At 31.9% G+C, this 19,411-nt stretch overlaps 1 protein-coding gene across 1 annotated transcript; it reads right to left on the reverse strand.

Moving 5' to 3' along the window:
• Positions 1 to 12,536: 12,536 nt before the first annotated feature.
• Positions 12,537 to 16,977, reverse strand: LOC126832788 (synaptic vesicle glycoprotein 2B-like). Its single transcript, XM_050563736.1, has 11 exons — positions 16,866 to 16,977; positions 16,706 to 16,771; positions 16,259 to 16,420; positions 16,001 to 16,163; positions 15,344 to 15,462; positions 14,999 to 15,237; positions 14,738 to 14,886; positions 13,834 to 14,099; positions 13,355 to 13,514; positions 12,988 to 13,115; positions 12,537 to 12,773 (listed from the first exon to the last, which is right to left on the reverse strand). Exons 1-11 carry the CDS (start codon positions 16,897 to 16,899, stop codon positions 12,718 to 12,720), a joined length of 1,542 nt encoding a protein of 513 aa, XP_050419693.1. The 5' UTR covers positions 16,900 to 16,977; the 3' UTR covers positions 12,537 to 12,717.
• Positions 16,978 to 19,411: the final 2,434 nt, after the last annotated feature.

Raw genomic sequence — 19,411 nt, forward strand, 5'->3', positions numbered from 1 at the left:
GAAACATGGAAACTTACTAATTGTTAAGACTTTAAGCAAAGGCCGAATGAAACATTGTATACAATATGTTAATGTGAAAAACGCGATTGCTGTTTAAACGACCCGACACGAACACGCAAACTGCGTTTTTATAAAAACAAAAAACCACTTAAAAAAAATTATTATTATTATTGTCTAGTACCGGTCTAATGGTTTTGTTCCGGGTAGGTAAAATACATATGTAATTATAATAAAATCAATATATACCTAGTAAGCATGCAAATATTAGGCCTAGACAATACAACAAGACGTCCAGGAATCAAGTTACCTATACTTATGCTTTTTTTTTTTTTTCAAGTAATAAGTACAACGACAGTAGTATTAAATCGCCTGTTGCTAGTTATTAAGTTTAATAATATACCTAATATTATAAATTGGTAGGCGGCACGTTACATGAATAACGAATAGCGTGGAAAATTATATATTGTGCAATAATTAATCAGTTAATAGTGCAATAAATGAGTTATTGATGAACGACGACCTCGAAACTGGCCAGTGCGTTGATTTGCAATAAAAATAATAATATTGTGTTCTATTAAACATGTCCCGCCAATTATTCATTTTGGAGTTAAGTACAGGCAATTTTCGCAAAATCAGGACTAGTCCTGATTTTGTAAGCTCTAAAGCTTAAACTTTGGTTTGTGGAAAAAATTATAATCGAAACTTAAAGTTTTGAGAATGAAAAAAATAGGTCCTAACTTATATGTTCACAAAATATTATTACTTCATTTGTTTTAGATATATTTATAAAATTATTATGAAATATACATTTTTTAATGGCATTTTTTTAAAAACATATTATTGCTGAGTATATTATTACTGCTGAGTGGCTTTCCGGTACCTTTTAAGTGTAATACGTTTTCTTTTATAAAAGCACTTGACGTTGTCCCAAAACTCGACGTACAACACAAAATTAGGTATAAATAAGACCGAACTGGGACTTCGGCCAAAAGCTTAAGTGTGTTGGGTCAAGATATTATGTGCTGGGCTTTTATACACTATAATAATATTATACCCTAATCGACCTGCTCGGACGAAGCAAGCCGTTAACGCCCTCTTTGGCATACTACTAATACGGACAATTTGCTGTTGTGTAAATTATACCGACGGTCCGTTGTCCTTATATACCTAACCCACGTTTTAAAACGATTCCAAAAAAAAAAAAAAAGAGTTTTCTATTTTGCAAAGTCAACTATGGAATTTAAATCCACGAAATTTGGTCTGACAAGTGACAGCCGTCCAGCTTTTCAGGTATGGTTTTGGTTGCATTCAAAATTATTTTAAGAAAAAAAAAAAGAGTAACATCCACCGTTTATCTAATCTGATGATGGGCGAAGAGTTTTGTAATTTTTTTTTCTTCAAAATATTAACTACCTATAAAGTATACATAGAATAAACGTTGTAATTTAAAAATTGTTTAATTCTGATGTTTTAAGTATATAGATGTGCAGTTGGAAAAAAGTCCTTACAATAAAGCCTATCAACCACCTATATACATGTGTCTATGTGTCATGTGTACTATGAAAGTGTAGACACCTACACATCATTTGAATAACGTTATTTAAATAATCATATAGATATAGATAATAATAATTCAGAATAATTTCAAACATAATCATTAAAATAGGTAGTTTGTAAGTGTTTTTTTTTTTTTTAAACATTATTTTGTATGCTCCATAATACCAGCTAGATTTACAAAATATATAAAGAAAAACAATTTCCAAAACATTTTTATTGAAATAATTTATCATATTTCGATTACCTAATTTTCAAACATAATTATTCGGGTAATAAATATTATGAAACCATAATTGGAAAAACGGCGCGTCCGAATAAATTCTTATTGGAATATGAACATTTTTTGCACGACCCCAAACCGGTAAAATGATAACATAATTATTATCACATTGTACCGGTTGTGGCGGGGTTTGCTCGTTAAAAACATAATTGTATTTACCTGTATTCCTCGGTTTGGGTGGCGTTCCCGGCGGCGTCATCGCGTCTATCCCCCGGGATCTGTCATGTCCCCTTTGCAGGACTGCGCGCAGCTACTCCATGCCACGCTCTACGGTGTTATATCCGCTATGGCAAAACGCGTTTGCACGAATGAACGGCAACGGCTTTTTCGCATTTAGAGCACACACACACACACACGACACTTAACAAATACACCCACGGCGAAAAAAAAGAGGCACGCGCGTTTCGCCCAAATGTATAAAAAAAAATGTATAAGCGCCGCGTATATATTTTGTGGGGTTTCCTAGTTAAGGCCGAATCGATAATCGTGTAAAAAAAAAAAAATACATACATACAATACAATATATAGGTATGTATCTAAACACTAGCGTAGAGACCGGCAATAATATATTATGGTATAAGGATGTGTGAAAAATGGGAGTCGTGTAAAATTTTCGGCGAAACGTAACGCTTCGGAAACTATACACACACACACATCCGACCCGACAATAGGTTAGACTATCATTAATTTCACCGAAGGCGACACATAAAAAAAAAATACATTAATATCGACGGTATATTAACAATAATAATATTAAAAAAAAAAAAAACACCAGCAGAGGTACGGCGGCAATAGTCGTCGTCCGCCCCACCGGTATTGTGTTGTGACTTGTGTTACGCGCTTATTAACCGTTGCCGTTCTCGAGTATAATACAACAACACCGGTACATACAATAAAGTGCAACCGCAGTGGTAGTAGTGGTAGTAGCATTCACCCGGGGTAACCACGGTTACCGTAAAACGGTAACCGCGCGCAAAGACAATATTGGACGCGACGCTAAGATGAGGGTCCAGGTGGCGAAATGTGTCTGAAACGAATAATAGAAAACCAGCGCAAGTCCAGCGAATTACCAAAATGGCGTCCAGCCACAGCTGTGTTGCGCATTATCGTTCGAATCTAGATAACACACGTTATTCCAGTAGAAATGTCGTTGGAATAATTTCAAAAATAACTATTTAAATAATTTTGTAAAATTACAATATTGGAATTATTTGAATAATACGTTTAACAATTATCCGAACAATTGAATTTGAAATCATTATAATCATTTTTAAATAAATATTATTTAAATAGTTTGAGAGTGCTTTTTTTTAGCTTGGACGCGGAGCTGAGATGCATTTGGTCTTACAACGGTGTGAACTTTTTTGTGTCTGTAACCACTGTAACTGTTATCTAGTTCTAATTTTATCAAGTTGGTACTCCCGGGATGAGGTATAAACCTATCTACGAGGATAAGTTGAACCTATACGAATTTTCGGTTTTCAACATTAACTAGCTATACAATTTTATTAGATAAATGGTCGGATCCAGTTGAAATCTATATATCTATTTTGGCTGACCAGGGGCACGCTCAATAAAAGTGCTATGCAAATATCGGATCGATCCGATAATTTTTCGTCAAGTTAGCTGTAAGTAAGTAAAAATAATTGAATGTTGAAAAACCGGTGAACATTTTTAGTTTGGCGATAAGAGGCATGATGTGTTTTTGGGCCCAACAAAGTACCAATCACAGAACAAAAACAGATATTTATAAAACTAATACCTTCTCGGCGATCGCATGTAATATGTACAAGGAACGACCACCGACCACATCGGTACGGGATACGTGACTTGCACGGGAATCTGTCGATTAATTTTTTGGTTAACTCGTGTGCGATTGTCACGATGAGCCGATCAAGGTCGAAGTGAGAAAACAAAGTGCCAATCAGTCCATACGAGACCACACGGGAAGATCCTGTGCACCGGAATGTTCATATATAATATATATATATTCATTGTGTCGGATGCCATTTTCATAAGCCTCTTCTCAAGAGGAACCGAAAGTAAGGGTTTCAAAAGTTTTCCTACAGTTCACTCCCTGCTAGCCTTAAGAAACTTAGAGTGTGTTTAGTAATCAAGTTATTTGTGGTTTAAGTGTTATTGCAATATTCCCAATGTTTTATGTATACTAAACATGGTAGTATTGTCTGTATATTCCTAATAAGGTCCACACAACGCACTTGGTTTAGTACTTATTCCAAACATTTATAACCTTCTGCCAAAACTGGATTTTAATTGTTTGAAAACACTTCAATCTTGTTTTACCGTTTGGGGTTCAATGGGCTGATAAATACTAATTAACTACAAAATTATCAAAAAAATTATTTTTATAATAAATCCTATTATTTTAATTCTTAACAATTTTTCTCTAAATACTTTAGCAACTTCAATCTAAAATTTGTATTTTTAGTTAACAATTCCCGTTTAGTACTTACCGTGTTAATTATTATTATTATTTATTTAATTTTAAGGAATCTGTCGAGGAAAGAGGAAGGTAACTATAGTTCCTTAATAAATTGATAGGGTTTTTTTTTTTTTTTTAATGTGAGCTTATAGATAATTTTGGTCGGACAATACTTGTGCGTTTCATATTCAATCGGTTCGCGTTCTGTTCGACGTTTATTTTCCATTAAAATAATTCGTTTTCTAACGTTTAATTATTATTAGTTTTTATTATTGTTAACTCCGCAGACGAAAGAAGAATTTCCAGTCACGGTCGTTATTGTTACCATAAGCCATAGAATAAATTATACACAATACACTTTATTATTTAGCCAGTTCAACGTGTCTGGATTGTAATGATGAAAAAACTTTTCCATAAAAAAAAAAAACAAGTAATGTCTATGAAAATTGAAAAACGTCAGGGTTGGTCTTTGTTGATAATTGTATTTATTATTAGTATATATATTTTTTTCTTTTTTTACAGACCTTTTTAAAATGCAAATCACGACACATTTAATATTCGTTCACTTTTGCCAGACAATTTCCAGACTTCAGACAAACGATTCGTCTTATAAGTATAATAACTAAAAAGAAACGGCGAGACGGGAACAGACGCATAATAAGCAAAGAATCCAATTTAAATATATATATTACAAATAGAAATATACTTTTTTATACATCATAATACCTATGCAAGTCAGTCAGACAGCAAAAATAATTGGCTACTGCTATTTAACTCTTTTTTTTTGTGTTGGTAAAGCAAATTATACCTTAATTCAAGTCAATCTCAATTCAGCGGATGTCTTATTATAGCCCAATGATAAACCCTTAATTTAGAACATTTCAAAATAATTTACAAAAGAAGCTGAGTGCAAGCAAACATGGATATAAACCTTTTAAAATAATGTATTTTAATTCTTGATTACAAATGTTGGTTTAATTAATAGTAAAACAACATTATTACCTACCCTCTTAGTTGCGTACCAGAGTTAACAGTGTTATTAATATTTCTGAAATGTAGTGAAAATAGTTGAAGTTGAGGTTGAAGTTGTAAGAATATTTTGACAATTAAATTTTTCAGGTTTAAAAGAAATATCATTAAAGTACCTACCTAATATTGACTTGTGTCTGGTATTTCATAGCTTACTGCTTTTACTAATAATAATACTTATTATAATTTATTAATAGAAACAAATGGTTATCTATTAATAAGTATTATATAATTACTATTATAAAAGCGGACCACATTTTATTGACATTAATTATTATTAAAAATAATTAAAAAATTATTCTACCGTAATTTTCTGTAAACATATTCTCAAGGTTTTTAAATGGTTAAGGCTAAGATGGTATTTTTAATAGTTTATTCGAACGACAACTATACAACACGGCCTGATAAAATACTAAAACAATAATACTAGTATAAAAAATACCTTCATACCTAAATAACAGCAAAAATACTGACCACTTAATTATTATTCATAAAAAGAAATGTTTCGCCACCGTATTGTATATCTACATCGAGGTTAGATAATTAAAATTTAATTAAATAAGGAGAAGAAAAGTAAAACCAACAACAACAATACTTATTAAATTCGCAATGAGTACAGTTATTACTCATTTTGGCTACTGTTATCAATTATTACAATTTTTATGTAAGTATAAAACAATTTTTTTTTAAATTATATAAGAATTTTATTATATTATTCAATTAGTTTGTGACTATTCCATGTAGATAAGTCCAGTTATAAGACATTTTTTTTTATTATAGTCAATTCGATCAATTTGTCTATACAAATATATTATTGAAATTATAATATTATAAAATAAAATTGTTATGTATTTGATTATATTTTTAAGTGTAGACAATCGGTTTAAAATTAACTGAAGCGAATAAAAAAAAACAACAACAATCGCATGTCTTAATAATAATATTATCATAGCAAGTCCCAGTCAACAAACAAGTTATGTAAATTATTTAAAAATATTCTTCAATATACATCTTGTGCATTCTATTTATGTCCGATCGAAACTTGTTTATTATGTGTACCACTATTATATTATAATTCGCACTAGTTGAACTTGAATTTTACAATTGCTATAAACATATAGCATAATGCATGTAATATTTATATTCTTAACGACAATATTCTAACTTGACGGTCGACAAAATCAGAATCTGGCACCTCATTTGTGAGTTTTGTGAGTAAACTCTTTGAAGGGCCAGAAATGTCATCAATACAAGCTAAATAATATGATAAAATCAGTAAAATCTAAAAAAAAAAAAGTAGGATACAACTACCAGACAAGTGAGAAATAACAAAACAACAAGTAATGGCATGCTCTAATGGTGTGTGTTCAGTTGACTCTATTTTATGTGATCATCACTTGTAACCAACACCATCAAAAATATATATGTATATAACTTTAAATGCTAATAACTCAAGATATACAAAACCGGTTATCGACCGGTAAACTGTTGTCGTTTTCATCACATAATTTTGCTTTTGACAGGTCTAAATCTAGTAGTAAATTGGTTTTATTCAATAAAGATTCTATTCTACTTTCTAGTAACTTTTTTTTTTTTTTTTTTACCTAAGGCAATATTAATTTATATAAAAAAATGTATACAACTGTAATATAAAGTTTGAATTGCCTTGTACCTTGATACGAAAAAAAAAAAACGTTTGTAAACGTTACAAAATTATTACACATAATAAACCAGGAAGTGTGTATTTTAATGTGCGTTAAATGTTTTTAATGTTGTTTTTCTTGTATATTGGACGTTTAAGGACGCGTGACGTCATTATTTTACTATAATAGTTTGCATCAACTTGTTTTAGTGGATTTAATGACTTGGCAGATGGAACGTACAAATCAAAAACAAACAGTAAGCAGGCACGCAGGCAACATATTATATTAACATGAACATTACATGTGCCATCATCCGGATAAGATATACTAGCAACGATTATTATCAACATATATCTGATATAATATAATATAATGATATCTCATATCCCCGTATCTGACATCATAATTATATATATGATGTTGTAATGATCGCTGTTGAGATGATTGAGGTGCTATAGCCGATTGCTAACCGAACGTATGATTTGCAGAGCTGTCGATTTTAATGGATAATCGTTTTATTACTGTTTTTTACTTTATTTTTATTATAGTCCATAGCGGACGGTATTACTGAGACGTACCAAGTGACCGGCCATTTTTTGCAATAGTAAATAAAACAAAACACCAAGTCCACACTTACACCGAAACGATTATCAATGATGATTGAAAAAAAAAAAATACATTTAAAAATCTAACAAAAAAACTATATTATGCGTACAAGGTAATTTTAGTAAGGAAAAACTGCTGCTGCAAGTCATCCGTGGATGAAAACTTATTAAAATTAGAATACTTACTATTCAAATGTTACCAACACAACGATATTTTACAACAATAATTGAATGCTACCACCCATCTGTAATAAATGCCAAGAAGACCTAACCATCCAACACATCATCCTAGACTGCCCAGACCTACAAAACATCCGAAGTACTTTATCAATACCCAACAACTTAGAAGGAGCTCTCCACGAAGACAACACCATAAAATTTTTAATTTCCTTACAAAAATTAACATTGTAAACAATATCTAATCAACACTTTTGTATTTCATTATTCTTATTTAAAAAATATTGTAACCTTTGATATTTAATTATTAATGTAACTTACACAAAACATGTGCACAATGGCTAATAACCTCAGATGTTGAAGCCTCTTAAATATAAAAAAAAAAAAAAAAATTGAATGCTTCTAACCCAAGAAGTATCTATACAAAATTGATCACCCTGTATTAAGTAAATACATAATGTATACATTGATAAAAAATGAAAAGCATTCCTATTGTTATATTAAAAAAAAAAAACCATGTAAAATATTTACTCTTGTGCTAAACAAGCACCTATTAAAAATGCTTAATTACCAAATGAACGGACAGAGTAGCTGTGATAGATAGCCCTTATACGTTTGTTTTGTAATAATATATCACCTTTAGATGGATATATAGGTACCTAGATTAAAGATAGACCCAAAGGCGAACACTGAATAACCAGTACGTTGAAGCGACTCAAATCTTGGCCAAGTCTACGATTAAACACTAATTCTTGTTTTTTGAAACAGAAAGTATTTCTTTTTTTTGGAATTTCATTATTTTGCATTGTTCTAAAAAGAAATCAAATTTCAATTGGTGCGCCCTACGAGTGCGTTCCAGCCGAACAATGACTTTTTAAAATATTTTTTTTACTTTTGGGCTTTCTAAAAATAGCACCCCGGTTTTTACACATAGTTCTCGGTGAACAACAACGACAGTCGGTATCTATGAATTTTTTTTTTTTTTTGAACACTTTAGATAGACGGTTATTGCTTGGATGTCGACATGTCGGGGTGGCCGAGCGGTCTAAGGCGGCTAGGTGATGATGGGAAACGTGTGGTACACGTGAAATCCGTACGGTCAATAGCGCCAGTGTTAGATTAGGATGTGTTTGGATCACTCCCCGTTTCGGTCATCTCGGATGGATATTTTTTGCATTTTTTTTTTTCAACATTTAATATCAACATCAATTATAATATAGACAAGAACGAAATTTAATAATACAGTTTTTATTGCCTATATTAATCCCCTTAAAAATATTGAAATCTTGTTGCTGAAGAGTTCTGTTTACTTGCTTATTGATGATTTGACGTTTTAATTATTATACATTCGAGATGGACCCCCCCCCCCCCCCTAAGATGGTCTATTAGTTTTTCAATTTTTTTTTTTTTTAATGTTTTTTTAAATCATAACCGTTCGTTTAATTTATCGATGACTCAAATTGCTCAATCTTTTACTCGATTTAATTACATAATTTGTTAACTCGTTTATTTGATTTGTTTACTCGACTTGTTAAGTAGAGACTTGTTTACTCGATTTATTATTTACACAATTGGTGTTCACTTTTACTAATTTTACTCAGTTTGTCAATTCGAATATTTAATTATACACTATATTTACTCGTTATCCGTTTGCTCTATTATTTTACTCGATTTGTTTACTCGTCTACTCGACATGGTAGCTGTTTATTCGATTTATTATTCACTCAAACGGTTCAGTCTTTTACTCGATTTATTTACTTGATTCGTCAAATCATTTAGTTTAGGTATTTATATACTCGTTCACTAGTTCGCTCGACTTGATAACCGTTTATTTGATTTATTGTTTACTCAAATTGCTCAATGTTTTACTCGAGTTGATTATATGGTTTTTCAACTCATACATTTGATTTATTTGCTCAGTTTTTCAATTAGTATATTTGATTTATATACCCGTTTACTTGATTCGGCTACTCGTTATCCGTTTACTCAATTATTTTACTCGGTGTGTTTAGTCGATTTTTTTGCTACACTAATTTATTCGTTCACTAGATTTGTTTGCTCGCTTACTCGCTAACAATAGTAAACGTTTGAACCGTGTTAATATTAGAATTGGGCGTGTCCCATAAAAACATATTCATCATTTATAATATGTTTTTCCTCAAAGAGGAGTGAATTGTTTTTAGTAAATTTTTGTCATAACATGTTTTCGTCGACAAACAATTATTATAAAATATTAAACATTTCAATTTTCTATTGTTATATTGTTAAATTATTTGTCAAATATATTATTGTTGAGTGGTATAATGTACACATGAATAACTTGATATGCATGTAGTGCATATTTAGTTTCAGTCGAAGAAAAGCACACTGTGGTTCGACGGAAGACCTCCTCTTGGGAATTACACCGTCGTCGCAGTTATAAGACAACTATACTGTGGAAATTTAATAATAATCTAATGGCCGGGTAAAGTTTGTAAGATAAAACGCTGTATTATACATGCAACTTATACTTTTTGTGGAACGTCTTAGAGGTTTCGTACAAAACTGTACTTATAAGGTGCGTAAAAAATAATTGTGATACTAAATTAGTGTCGAATTGAATTACGAACCGTTTAATTAAATGCATCGCCTACGCCTTGTGTAATTTGCCACAACGACAATACAAATATACAACTTTATGCAAATCGAAAAAACTTTTAATACAGTATACCATTTAGTTTATGTACCTATACTTAAATGGCACGTGGCAACTTTTAACATTTGATTTCGAGTAAAATGACAAATAAAAACTCTCTTCGAGGAAACTAGTGCGTACTATGTTAAACGGCAAAATGATTAATTTAATTTACAGTGTGAATCATTAAGTACAAAACAACACTTTTCTTTGAAAATCATTGACATTTTTGTAATTTTTTCTCTTTGCTGGACACGTCTGTTTATGTTGTTTTACGACATTAGCCATAACTAAGACGGAAATAACTTAACACTGATTGGCTCTTTATTCAGTTGAAATATTATTCAAAATTACTTCCAGATCAATTTTCGTCGAATATTGCCTATATTTTGCCCCATCATAATTCCAAAAGTTATTATCACTGCAGTGATTAATCTATAATACTAATCGTTTGTTAAATCAAAAATTATTATCTATATTGTGTCATCATAATGGGTTCAGTACAGTATGTTGTATAACATTCTACAAAATTGAACATTAAAGTTAACATCCGTTTAAATTTAATAAACCAAAATAAAAGCTTTATTATTGCTGTTTATAGTGATTATTTGCATTAGAAATAACCTACTAAAAATTTCCATTTGGATTAAAGTTTCTGATGTAACTCACTTCAAAGTGCAACAACAATTATTAACATTGTTACTCTTTAAAATTAATTATGGTATTTAAATGTAAAATGAAAGCCAATGATGGTTTTTTATTGTATTGATAAGGGTCATAAAACATGTTGGAACACTACAAAATATGTATGTTGCAAACACGAGTTAAAATATTTATTATAGTTAAAACTTTATGACAACATTAACATATGTTAATGTTGTTAAAACATGTTTACACCAATATTTTTAATTTAGTTAAGTAATTTACCAGTAGATGTCGTCCTGAATACCTCACTAGCTGTAATAATAAAGTTTTTGTGTGCGTTTAAATAATAGGTACCTTAACGCAATAATTCTTTTGAAAACAAAGTCAGTTATTAATTTTTTAAGATAAATTATTTATTAAAAATGACACCTCGTGCCATCTACACCTGTGTCCACGCCTATGACTTTTCCAATACAATATATTGGAGAGAAAATTTGTGGATGAAAACAATAAACAAGTTTCATATATAGTCAGTACGTCATCTACTAAATGTCAATTGTATGAAGTTCTATAACCGATAAATGGCTATGGATTAGGCTAGCTTACGGACTTTACTAACATCAATTTAGTAGCAGTATAATTTTTTTAAATGTATGTTGTATAAGTATATGATATTTGTATGATAACTAATTGTCTATAAATAATAAAGTTAAAAAATATTTTTACTATATGTACATTGAAAATTTGCAATAGGTTATATCAATCGTGAAAAAAATTGTACTTACTATTTTGCCAAAAATACAAAATAAATTAGTATTTGTAAACATTTATATTTCTAAATTGTCGTGTGATCAATTTTTATAGTGTATAAAACTTTTGGATTTCTTTGAAATATTTGACAAGCGGTACCTATTGTAAAAATGGTTTTATTCTGCATAGACTTTGTAGACAAAAAAAATTTGACAATATTTATAGCTCAGGTCATACGTGATAATATAGTAGTTTTTCAACATATATATATATATATAAATAGCCAGACCGTAATCATATTGCCACAAAAGTGCCATTATTATCCTTATATTACCCATGTTTTTATTGTTCTGGTGTGTTTCTAGATATTATATTAGATATATTATGTTTGGGTGTCATTATTTATGTTTTGGCTCGTTTTAAAGATTTTATGAAAATAGTGAAATATTATTGTCCGCAATGAGTAAGCGGATAAATTTAAAATTTCATAGCTAACTGTATTTCTTTTAAAACTAACTACGACACTGTTTTCGTAGTACTTTATGGCCATCGACTAACGTTAATAGGTTTGAAGATACAAAATACCAATGAATTCGGCACTTGCACTTGTTAAAATTAATATAATAATAGCATACTGCAGCTTTAGTTTGAATATAAGACCAAGATATAAATTGGTTTTAAAACATTTTGACACATCATAATTTACTAGTAGTTTTTTTTTTAATAACAGCAAGTACAAAATAATCAACATCTAATTATACGTCAAAATTATAGTATTAGCTATAACTTGTAACACTTAAACATAACGTAAATGTATTACATCAAAAGTAAATTTACACTCGTTTGATTTGCACGACAAATTGAGTATCAATAAGTATGTTCTTAATTATTAATAATTGCAATATCTATTTAGTTTACTTTAAGTTGTCTCTGCCGGTTTTCGGTAACGCCAGAACTAGTAGCGCTGAAACTGATAAATTCATTTTCATGTTATTATTACAAAATAATACCAAAACATTTATGCAGGGCATTAACGGATTGACCTATGCAGCAACAAAAAAAATATATATATATATATATTGTTGTTTTTTTTAAATTGATATTTTAAAAATAATTTAAAAACCCGTTTTCACAGAAGAATTCATAATCAATGACTACACTCGACCTTTGGTAGTTGAACTTACTTATCAACAACGCACCAGAAACCACAATTGGGATCAAACAGTGTGCGTCGATGTACACACCAACCACGACGTTGCCCAGAAGTGCGCCAATCTTACCAAACGTTCCACCTATCGACACGGCCATGCCCCTGTCGAAAATGATTATCATCAGACAGTCGCATAAGTCTAGATCGCTAAAATCACATTTGGATCTCGAGTAAAAGCTCGGTTCGTTGCCAAAGACGTGGCTTACACTAAGTCGTGTCTTTGGGAACGATTACTAATCAGCTAATTTTCTGGCCCCTCGCCCTTGCTTTTCCGCCCATCTCCTAGCCGCCTTTTTGTTATTACTTTCTTTTGGCGACTCGATTCAAGTGTAATAGCCAACCTGTGCTCTGTCGGGAACAGCTCCACGCAAATGCAGTACATAAGACTTATGCCCAGACTGGAGAGCGCTTCGAAAACGGCCGAAAGCGCTAGATTTTGCGCGGAAGAAGTGATGAAGTACAGACACGCCGCTGCTATACCCGAGCCCATGAAACTGACCACTGTGTAGTAAAACAAAAAAAAAAAAAACAATAATTATTAACAATATTTCGGCCTCGCACATCAAAGCTCTTTGCGGCCAATCGAACCGTCAGCCAACGACATATTGTTTATGGCCAAAACCGTTACCAGCACGCGTGTCATGTCATGCGTGGCGCTGTCAGTACGTTTTAAGTTGTTAAGACCTAATTATTATTGTACCGAGAGTTATTATAAAGACAATATATTCGTGCGAAAACGTCTCGAGACTTCGGACCACTGAAATATATTTGGCGAGATGGCCACGACGACGTAAGCTATATTATCATCATCGGTTCGAACCTAAGAAAAACCTCAGTCCCAACTTGTTGACGAACATGGGTACGGCCAGACTTGTCGGGATACAAGCAAAACCGATGATGACGATATTGACGTACACCGACAGATCAATGGTGTCAGTGCATTCGGTGGTCAGATCATTGGATTTGCTGTGGAACATGGACACTATCTGACACATGTTTGCCCGGGGCGAGCCCGGCTTGGCGGCGGTCTCGTACTGCCGGAACCTGTTCATCAGCTCTGGAAACCACATTATCAGCATGTAGTAACTGCACACACAATACATATACAAAATCTTAGAACGCAATCGCACAATAATATACCACACGGTAAAAAATGTATTTTAAAAACACTATATTTCATACTAAACCGCGGCAAACAATTTAAATAAACGTTGTAACTACTATAGTAAAACATTATGTTTTATAAAAAAAATATTTTTTTAGCTGTGTGGCGTAATGTATTTTTTTATATTATATAGATGTACAAATAATAATATGTTGAATTATATTTTCTAAATAGGTTTAATTGTCAAGAGTCACGCAGTTTACCAAAGCATAATATCATTCACGGTTTACTTGCACCAGAATCGGTATGTCGACTATTACTAAAATTAAATCCAATTTTCAAGTAAGCAATTACTTAGAAGTCGCAAAATAACTTAGCCGGGGCCGTACAGTTATAGAACTTTTTGAACAGCTACAATTAATGATCAGTTGTTTAATCTCTTTTTGCAAGTTAGTTGGTCAAGTGTCAAACCAGAAATTTGTCAAACTTGAAAAACTTCTTTTTAGAACTTTTACAGATCCCTTAATTTTTCATTCCAATTCACTGTACTTGTTTGTGTACCGGATGTGCACTTTAAATTTTACAATAACTCAATTATATGTAAGACATTGTTCTCGACCTGGCTGTGGCGCAAAATTGTATAACACAAGTGATGACGGCTATGACTTTGTACTGTGATGTGAACAACCCTCTTGTGCTGGCCCACAAGCCTTTTAAGAAACCGGTCTTCTCCTGTTCAACGTAGCCCGACATTTCCAGCGAACTTATCTGCAGGGCAAAAGAGTGTGTCAGTTTTTTTAAAGCGTACTACTATTTTAACTACCTGACCTGTGCCAATAATTAATCGGTGCTTTTTTTTTTTTGTCTATTTTTTACTCACCGGGAACTGGTCAAGTCCCGTTTTGTTGTTCCACGCGTACACCACCTTTAGACATTCGATTGTCTCGTCGTGTCTGCCTTTGTTGAGCAGAAATTTCGGACTTTCCGGCATTTGCATCAGCAAGCAAGCCAGCACAATACTCGGCACAGAGCACACGATGACAAACAGATTCCAAGACTTGAACAGGAAGTAATCGTATTCTATCTTGAACGTCTGAGGTATCACTAGCCATGCCACACCTGCAATTTGCCACCGGTCAAAGAGGAGTTGGAACCTTTTTTTGTTGACAATTTCTCAATTGTTTGACAGTTTTGTCATTGTGTCATTTTTGGCAGATATGCTTACAGGGAAGTATTATGATGCCCGCGGTCCAGAACATTTCCATCCAGCAGAGGAATTTTTCGCGATACTTGGCGTTGACGAATTCGCCCAAGTAAGAATACAGCACTGTGACGCCGGATACCCTGAGGAGAGCGTTACAATTTGTTCGGTTAATCAATCTGTTAATAATTGTCATTTGATTATAAATCAAGAGCTCAAACTCCAAAGTGTCGTTTTGGAACAGTTTTTTTTTTTAAATCACTGCCTTTTGCCCTACGGGTTCATTTTGGAAACATTTACAATGTGGATTACACAGCGCAACATTTTTTATTTTTGTCATGTTAATTACAACAGCTAATTATAGGTACTTTCAAGGTCACTAATTACACAAATTATTATACACGAAGTCCACGTAGGGAAAATTAAAAAGTGTTACACTTTAATCGCCTGTTTGCTCTAGTTCGTAATGCTCCGTTAAACGTGTTATTTCAAAGTAAGACAGAGAGACGTTTCTAAAAAGAACAAGGAATAAAGATGGCACTCGACGTGTTGTATACCATGGAGTAGTAGTCTTGACGATAAAATAAATTCCTAATAACATAAGAGATGTGCGATTATGCGACTTGCACAATTTATCGACAAATTGAGATTGCTGAAATGATCTGATAACTGTGTTGTTACCCGAATCCACTCATGAACCTGCAGAACAAAAACAACGGATACGCTTGAGACATGCCGGAAACCAGACTGAACAGACCGTCCATCATAGTGCTGACGATCAACGTGTACCGTCGGCCTTTGGAATCGGCCAAGTAACCCCAAATGAACGATCCCGTGAACATTCCTGTGGGAATTGCGCGTTGCAGTAACTATTATTATACACCCGGAATACCGTATTGTACCCGTGTGCAAGGCACAGCGAGGGCTGCTTGTACTCACCTACCATCGAAGCCCCGTTCAGCAGACCCTTGTGCGTGGAAGTCATGTCAAAGTCACATTGGGCCGACGGCAAGATGAACGATACCGATGTAACACTGACGGCGAACATGACAAACAGTGAGCCACATATGAACAGTATGTAGTACTGAAACTTTCCAAAACCTGTGTACAATATCACCCCGTAAGACATTCTCATTTTTCACTTAAAATAGTTGCAATTTTGCGGGCGTTTTTTATTTTTTTGAACGCATTTTTGTTTATGATGTTTTTGTCAATTTTACACAATTTCCAAATGTATTATTTACCCGAGTAAGATAAATAAGCGCAGAATAATACAAAATATCATTTTGTACATTATTTATCGTAGTTTAAACAATAAACCCGGTTTTCAGGATAGATTTGAGGATGGAGATTGAATGAAAAAAAAAAAATACTAAAAATACTCACCAACCATTTCAATGGCATTGTCCAACTGTATCGGTTGAGTACACGAGTTTTCGGAATTGGGTTTGTCTGCAATAAAAATCGTAGAAACGAAAATTGTAAAAAAATTCTAATCTTAAATATTTAAAAAAAAAAACGAAAATCACTCGAGTGGCTATCATACCCATTATTGTAGTGTTGTTGACAGCCATGATCATATAAATGGTGTGTACAAGAAACACACTTGCAAAATGACAGTATACACACACACACAGTACTCACCGAAAGTGAGTTGCTGACGGCCAACACATTGATACACATTAATTAATTATTTTTATTGTTTTCATGGCAACCAATATATATCCGTTCGGTCGTTAGTGAAATCATTAATTTTAATAACTTCTAATTGCCACGCCATAACCGCTTACACATGTATTTAAATTGGTCGTCTTATATCAACAAGGCGACTAATAGTAATGAAAAAAAAAAAAGAAATGACAAAAAATCCGTTAAAAAACATTCTACAAAGTAATTTAAATATAATATAAGCATTTTCTTCAAGTACCTATAAGTAGACTTGATAGAAAAAAAAAAGTATAAGTAGGTATTACACATTATAGTTAATCGAATACTTCTTCTGCGGGGTTTGGGTGAAGGGGACGAATCTAAACTTGCTACTTTTGGGAAAATGTAAATCAAATTTTGAAAAGTTACTGAGAAAACGGTCTTGGTTTAATTTAGATGGGAACAAAACATTATTAGTTGCTAACTTATTTTTAAACTATATATAACACTATACTACTTAACATGTCAAAGGGCAATAATTGTAAAATAAATTAACTTTGAAAAATCACAACGATATGCGTACATAAAGGGATATCTTCTTTTGGGCCAACTAGATCACTTCAGTATCGTTCAATAAATATTTAATCAATGAATAATGAAAATTGTCCGAATAAAATGTTATCTTTTTTTTTTTGTTCTTGTTTAGGCAAATTTGATCTTAAAGATTTTACTAATAAGTAATAACTATTCAATACGGTACTGTGCTATATATTATATACTAACAGACTTTTACACATAATATTATGGCCGTTTTTTACTTAAATGTGCGTTTTCATAATAGGTATAAGTATACTATAGGTTTTCATTCTGGATTCCTGTTGGACAGCTGATCCACTTATTTTTGGTATTTGTAATTCTTTGTGACAACATTGACCCCACGATGAAACGTTCATTTTGGGTTTATTTTTCACTAATATTGTTCAAACATTCTGAACATCATATACTTATATATTTTTTATTTTACTTAGCTTTGTTTGTTCGTCCCTAAGTGGATGTATTAAGTTCGCAGTGAACAAACAAAGTTAGTTTTAGAGGCCTGGGATTTGCTTTTTGTATTCTCATTTTATTTTCGACAGTGTGTACTAAATTATAACCAAAGATATCCAACACATTTGTTGATTGACTATTATCTGGCATTTTGATTTTACAATTTGTCTTGCAAAAATTGTCTTATAAGTTTTTAGAGGTTTCGATAAATATGTTATAAAAAAAAAAGGCCAAGGCATATCACACCCAGTTAACAATAATAATAATATGTTATGATTGCATTAATGTTGTTTGTTTTATTCATAACTGTTTTCATTTATTTTGAATTTATTTATGTTGATAAAAAATACGGAAGAAGATAGTTGTTAACTAATTGTTGTAAGCAGAAAAATGAGATACTTACCAAATAACTTACATTTTGTATATATGTAAGTATAATAAAATAATAGTTATTCTCTTATTACATGATCAATTAAACGACGGCACTGTTTTAATTATTGTGGTCTTGGGTCAATAACGATAACTCTTTTGGCGCACTCAATTTTTACAATGATTATTGTTTGACTAAACGTCACATTGTTTTTATGATAATTTAAAATCATTTGTGCAAAACTTTTCGCCGTTGGATTACAATTAATCCGCATAGTGATTTATCTAGAAACATTTTGTCAGTACTTATCGATTGTCCTGTCATATCTGAGGATCTATTATAAAAGATTCAAGTACATGTGTATTTTTTTTTTTTTTGTATCCAATTGATTTTTCGAGATTATACGTTTTAACGAAGTCGAGAAAAAAACAATTTGTCGGTATCTATTATTGACTTTGGTCGTCATTAATAATAACAACTAACAAGCGTATGGGATCAGTTGAAGACTTGAGCTTAACAAGACAAGTATAATTCTGATGTTTAAACAGTATATATATATATATATAGGGTTGTAAGTCGCCAGTCGACGTTGTAGTAGTTGTATTCATTTATTTTTTATCATTTAGATCTGCCAGTTATAACAATAAAAAAAAACACCGAGCAAATTATTTTTTCGACAGGACTTTTTTTATCTTTTATTGTAAAATATTACACAGCTCAACATTTAAGATCAAAAAATAATAATACATCAATACTATATCATAGTATAAAGTCATATTGTGTCATAATTACATATTATTTAATCATGACAAAACTTCTGTGGAACTGAGAACATAGATTTTTCATCTACTTACATAGTTTTTTCGATCATACATAAGTGTCTTCTCTATCCCCAATTTTAGCCGGAGTTCCACAAGGGTCAATACTTTCCCCTATTCTTTTTAATATACAATTTTTTCTGTCAGAGTGAACGGACGATAAAGCTGTATTTTCTCAGACCTATCAGGTACAGCCACTAACTGTCTACA

This window comes from Adelges cooleyi, unplaced genomic scaffold, assembly GCF_023614345.1.
Source record: "Adelges cooleyi isolate 19-005CV unplaced genomic scaffold, UGA_ACOO_1.1 ACOO_flye_CR_arks_rails_tigmint_CR_PRNA_167, whole genome shotgun sequence".
NCBI lineage: Eukaryota > Metazoa > Arthropoda > Insecta > Hemiptera > Adelgidae > Adelges > Adelges cooleyi.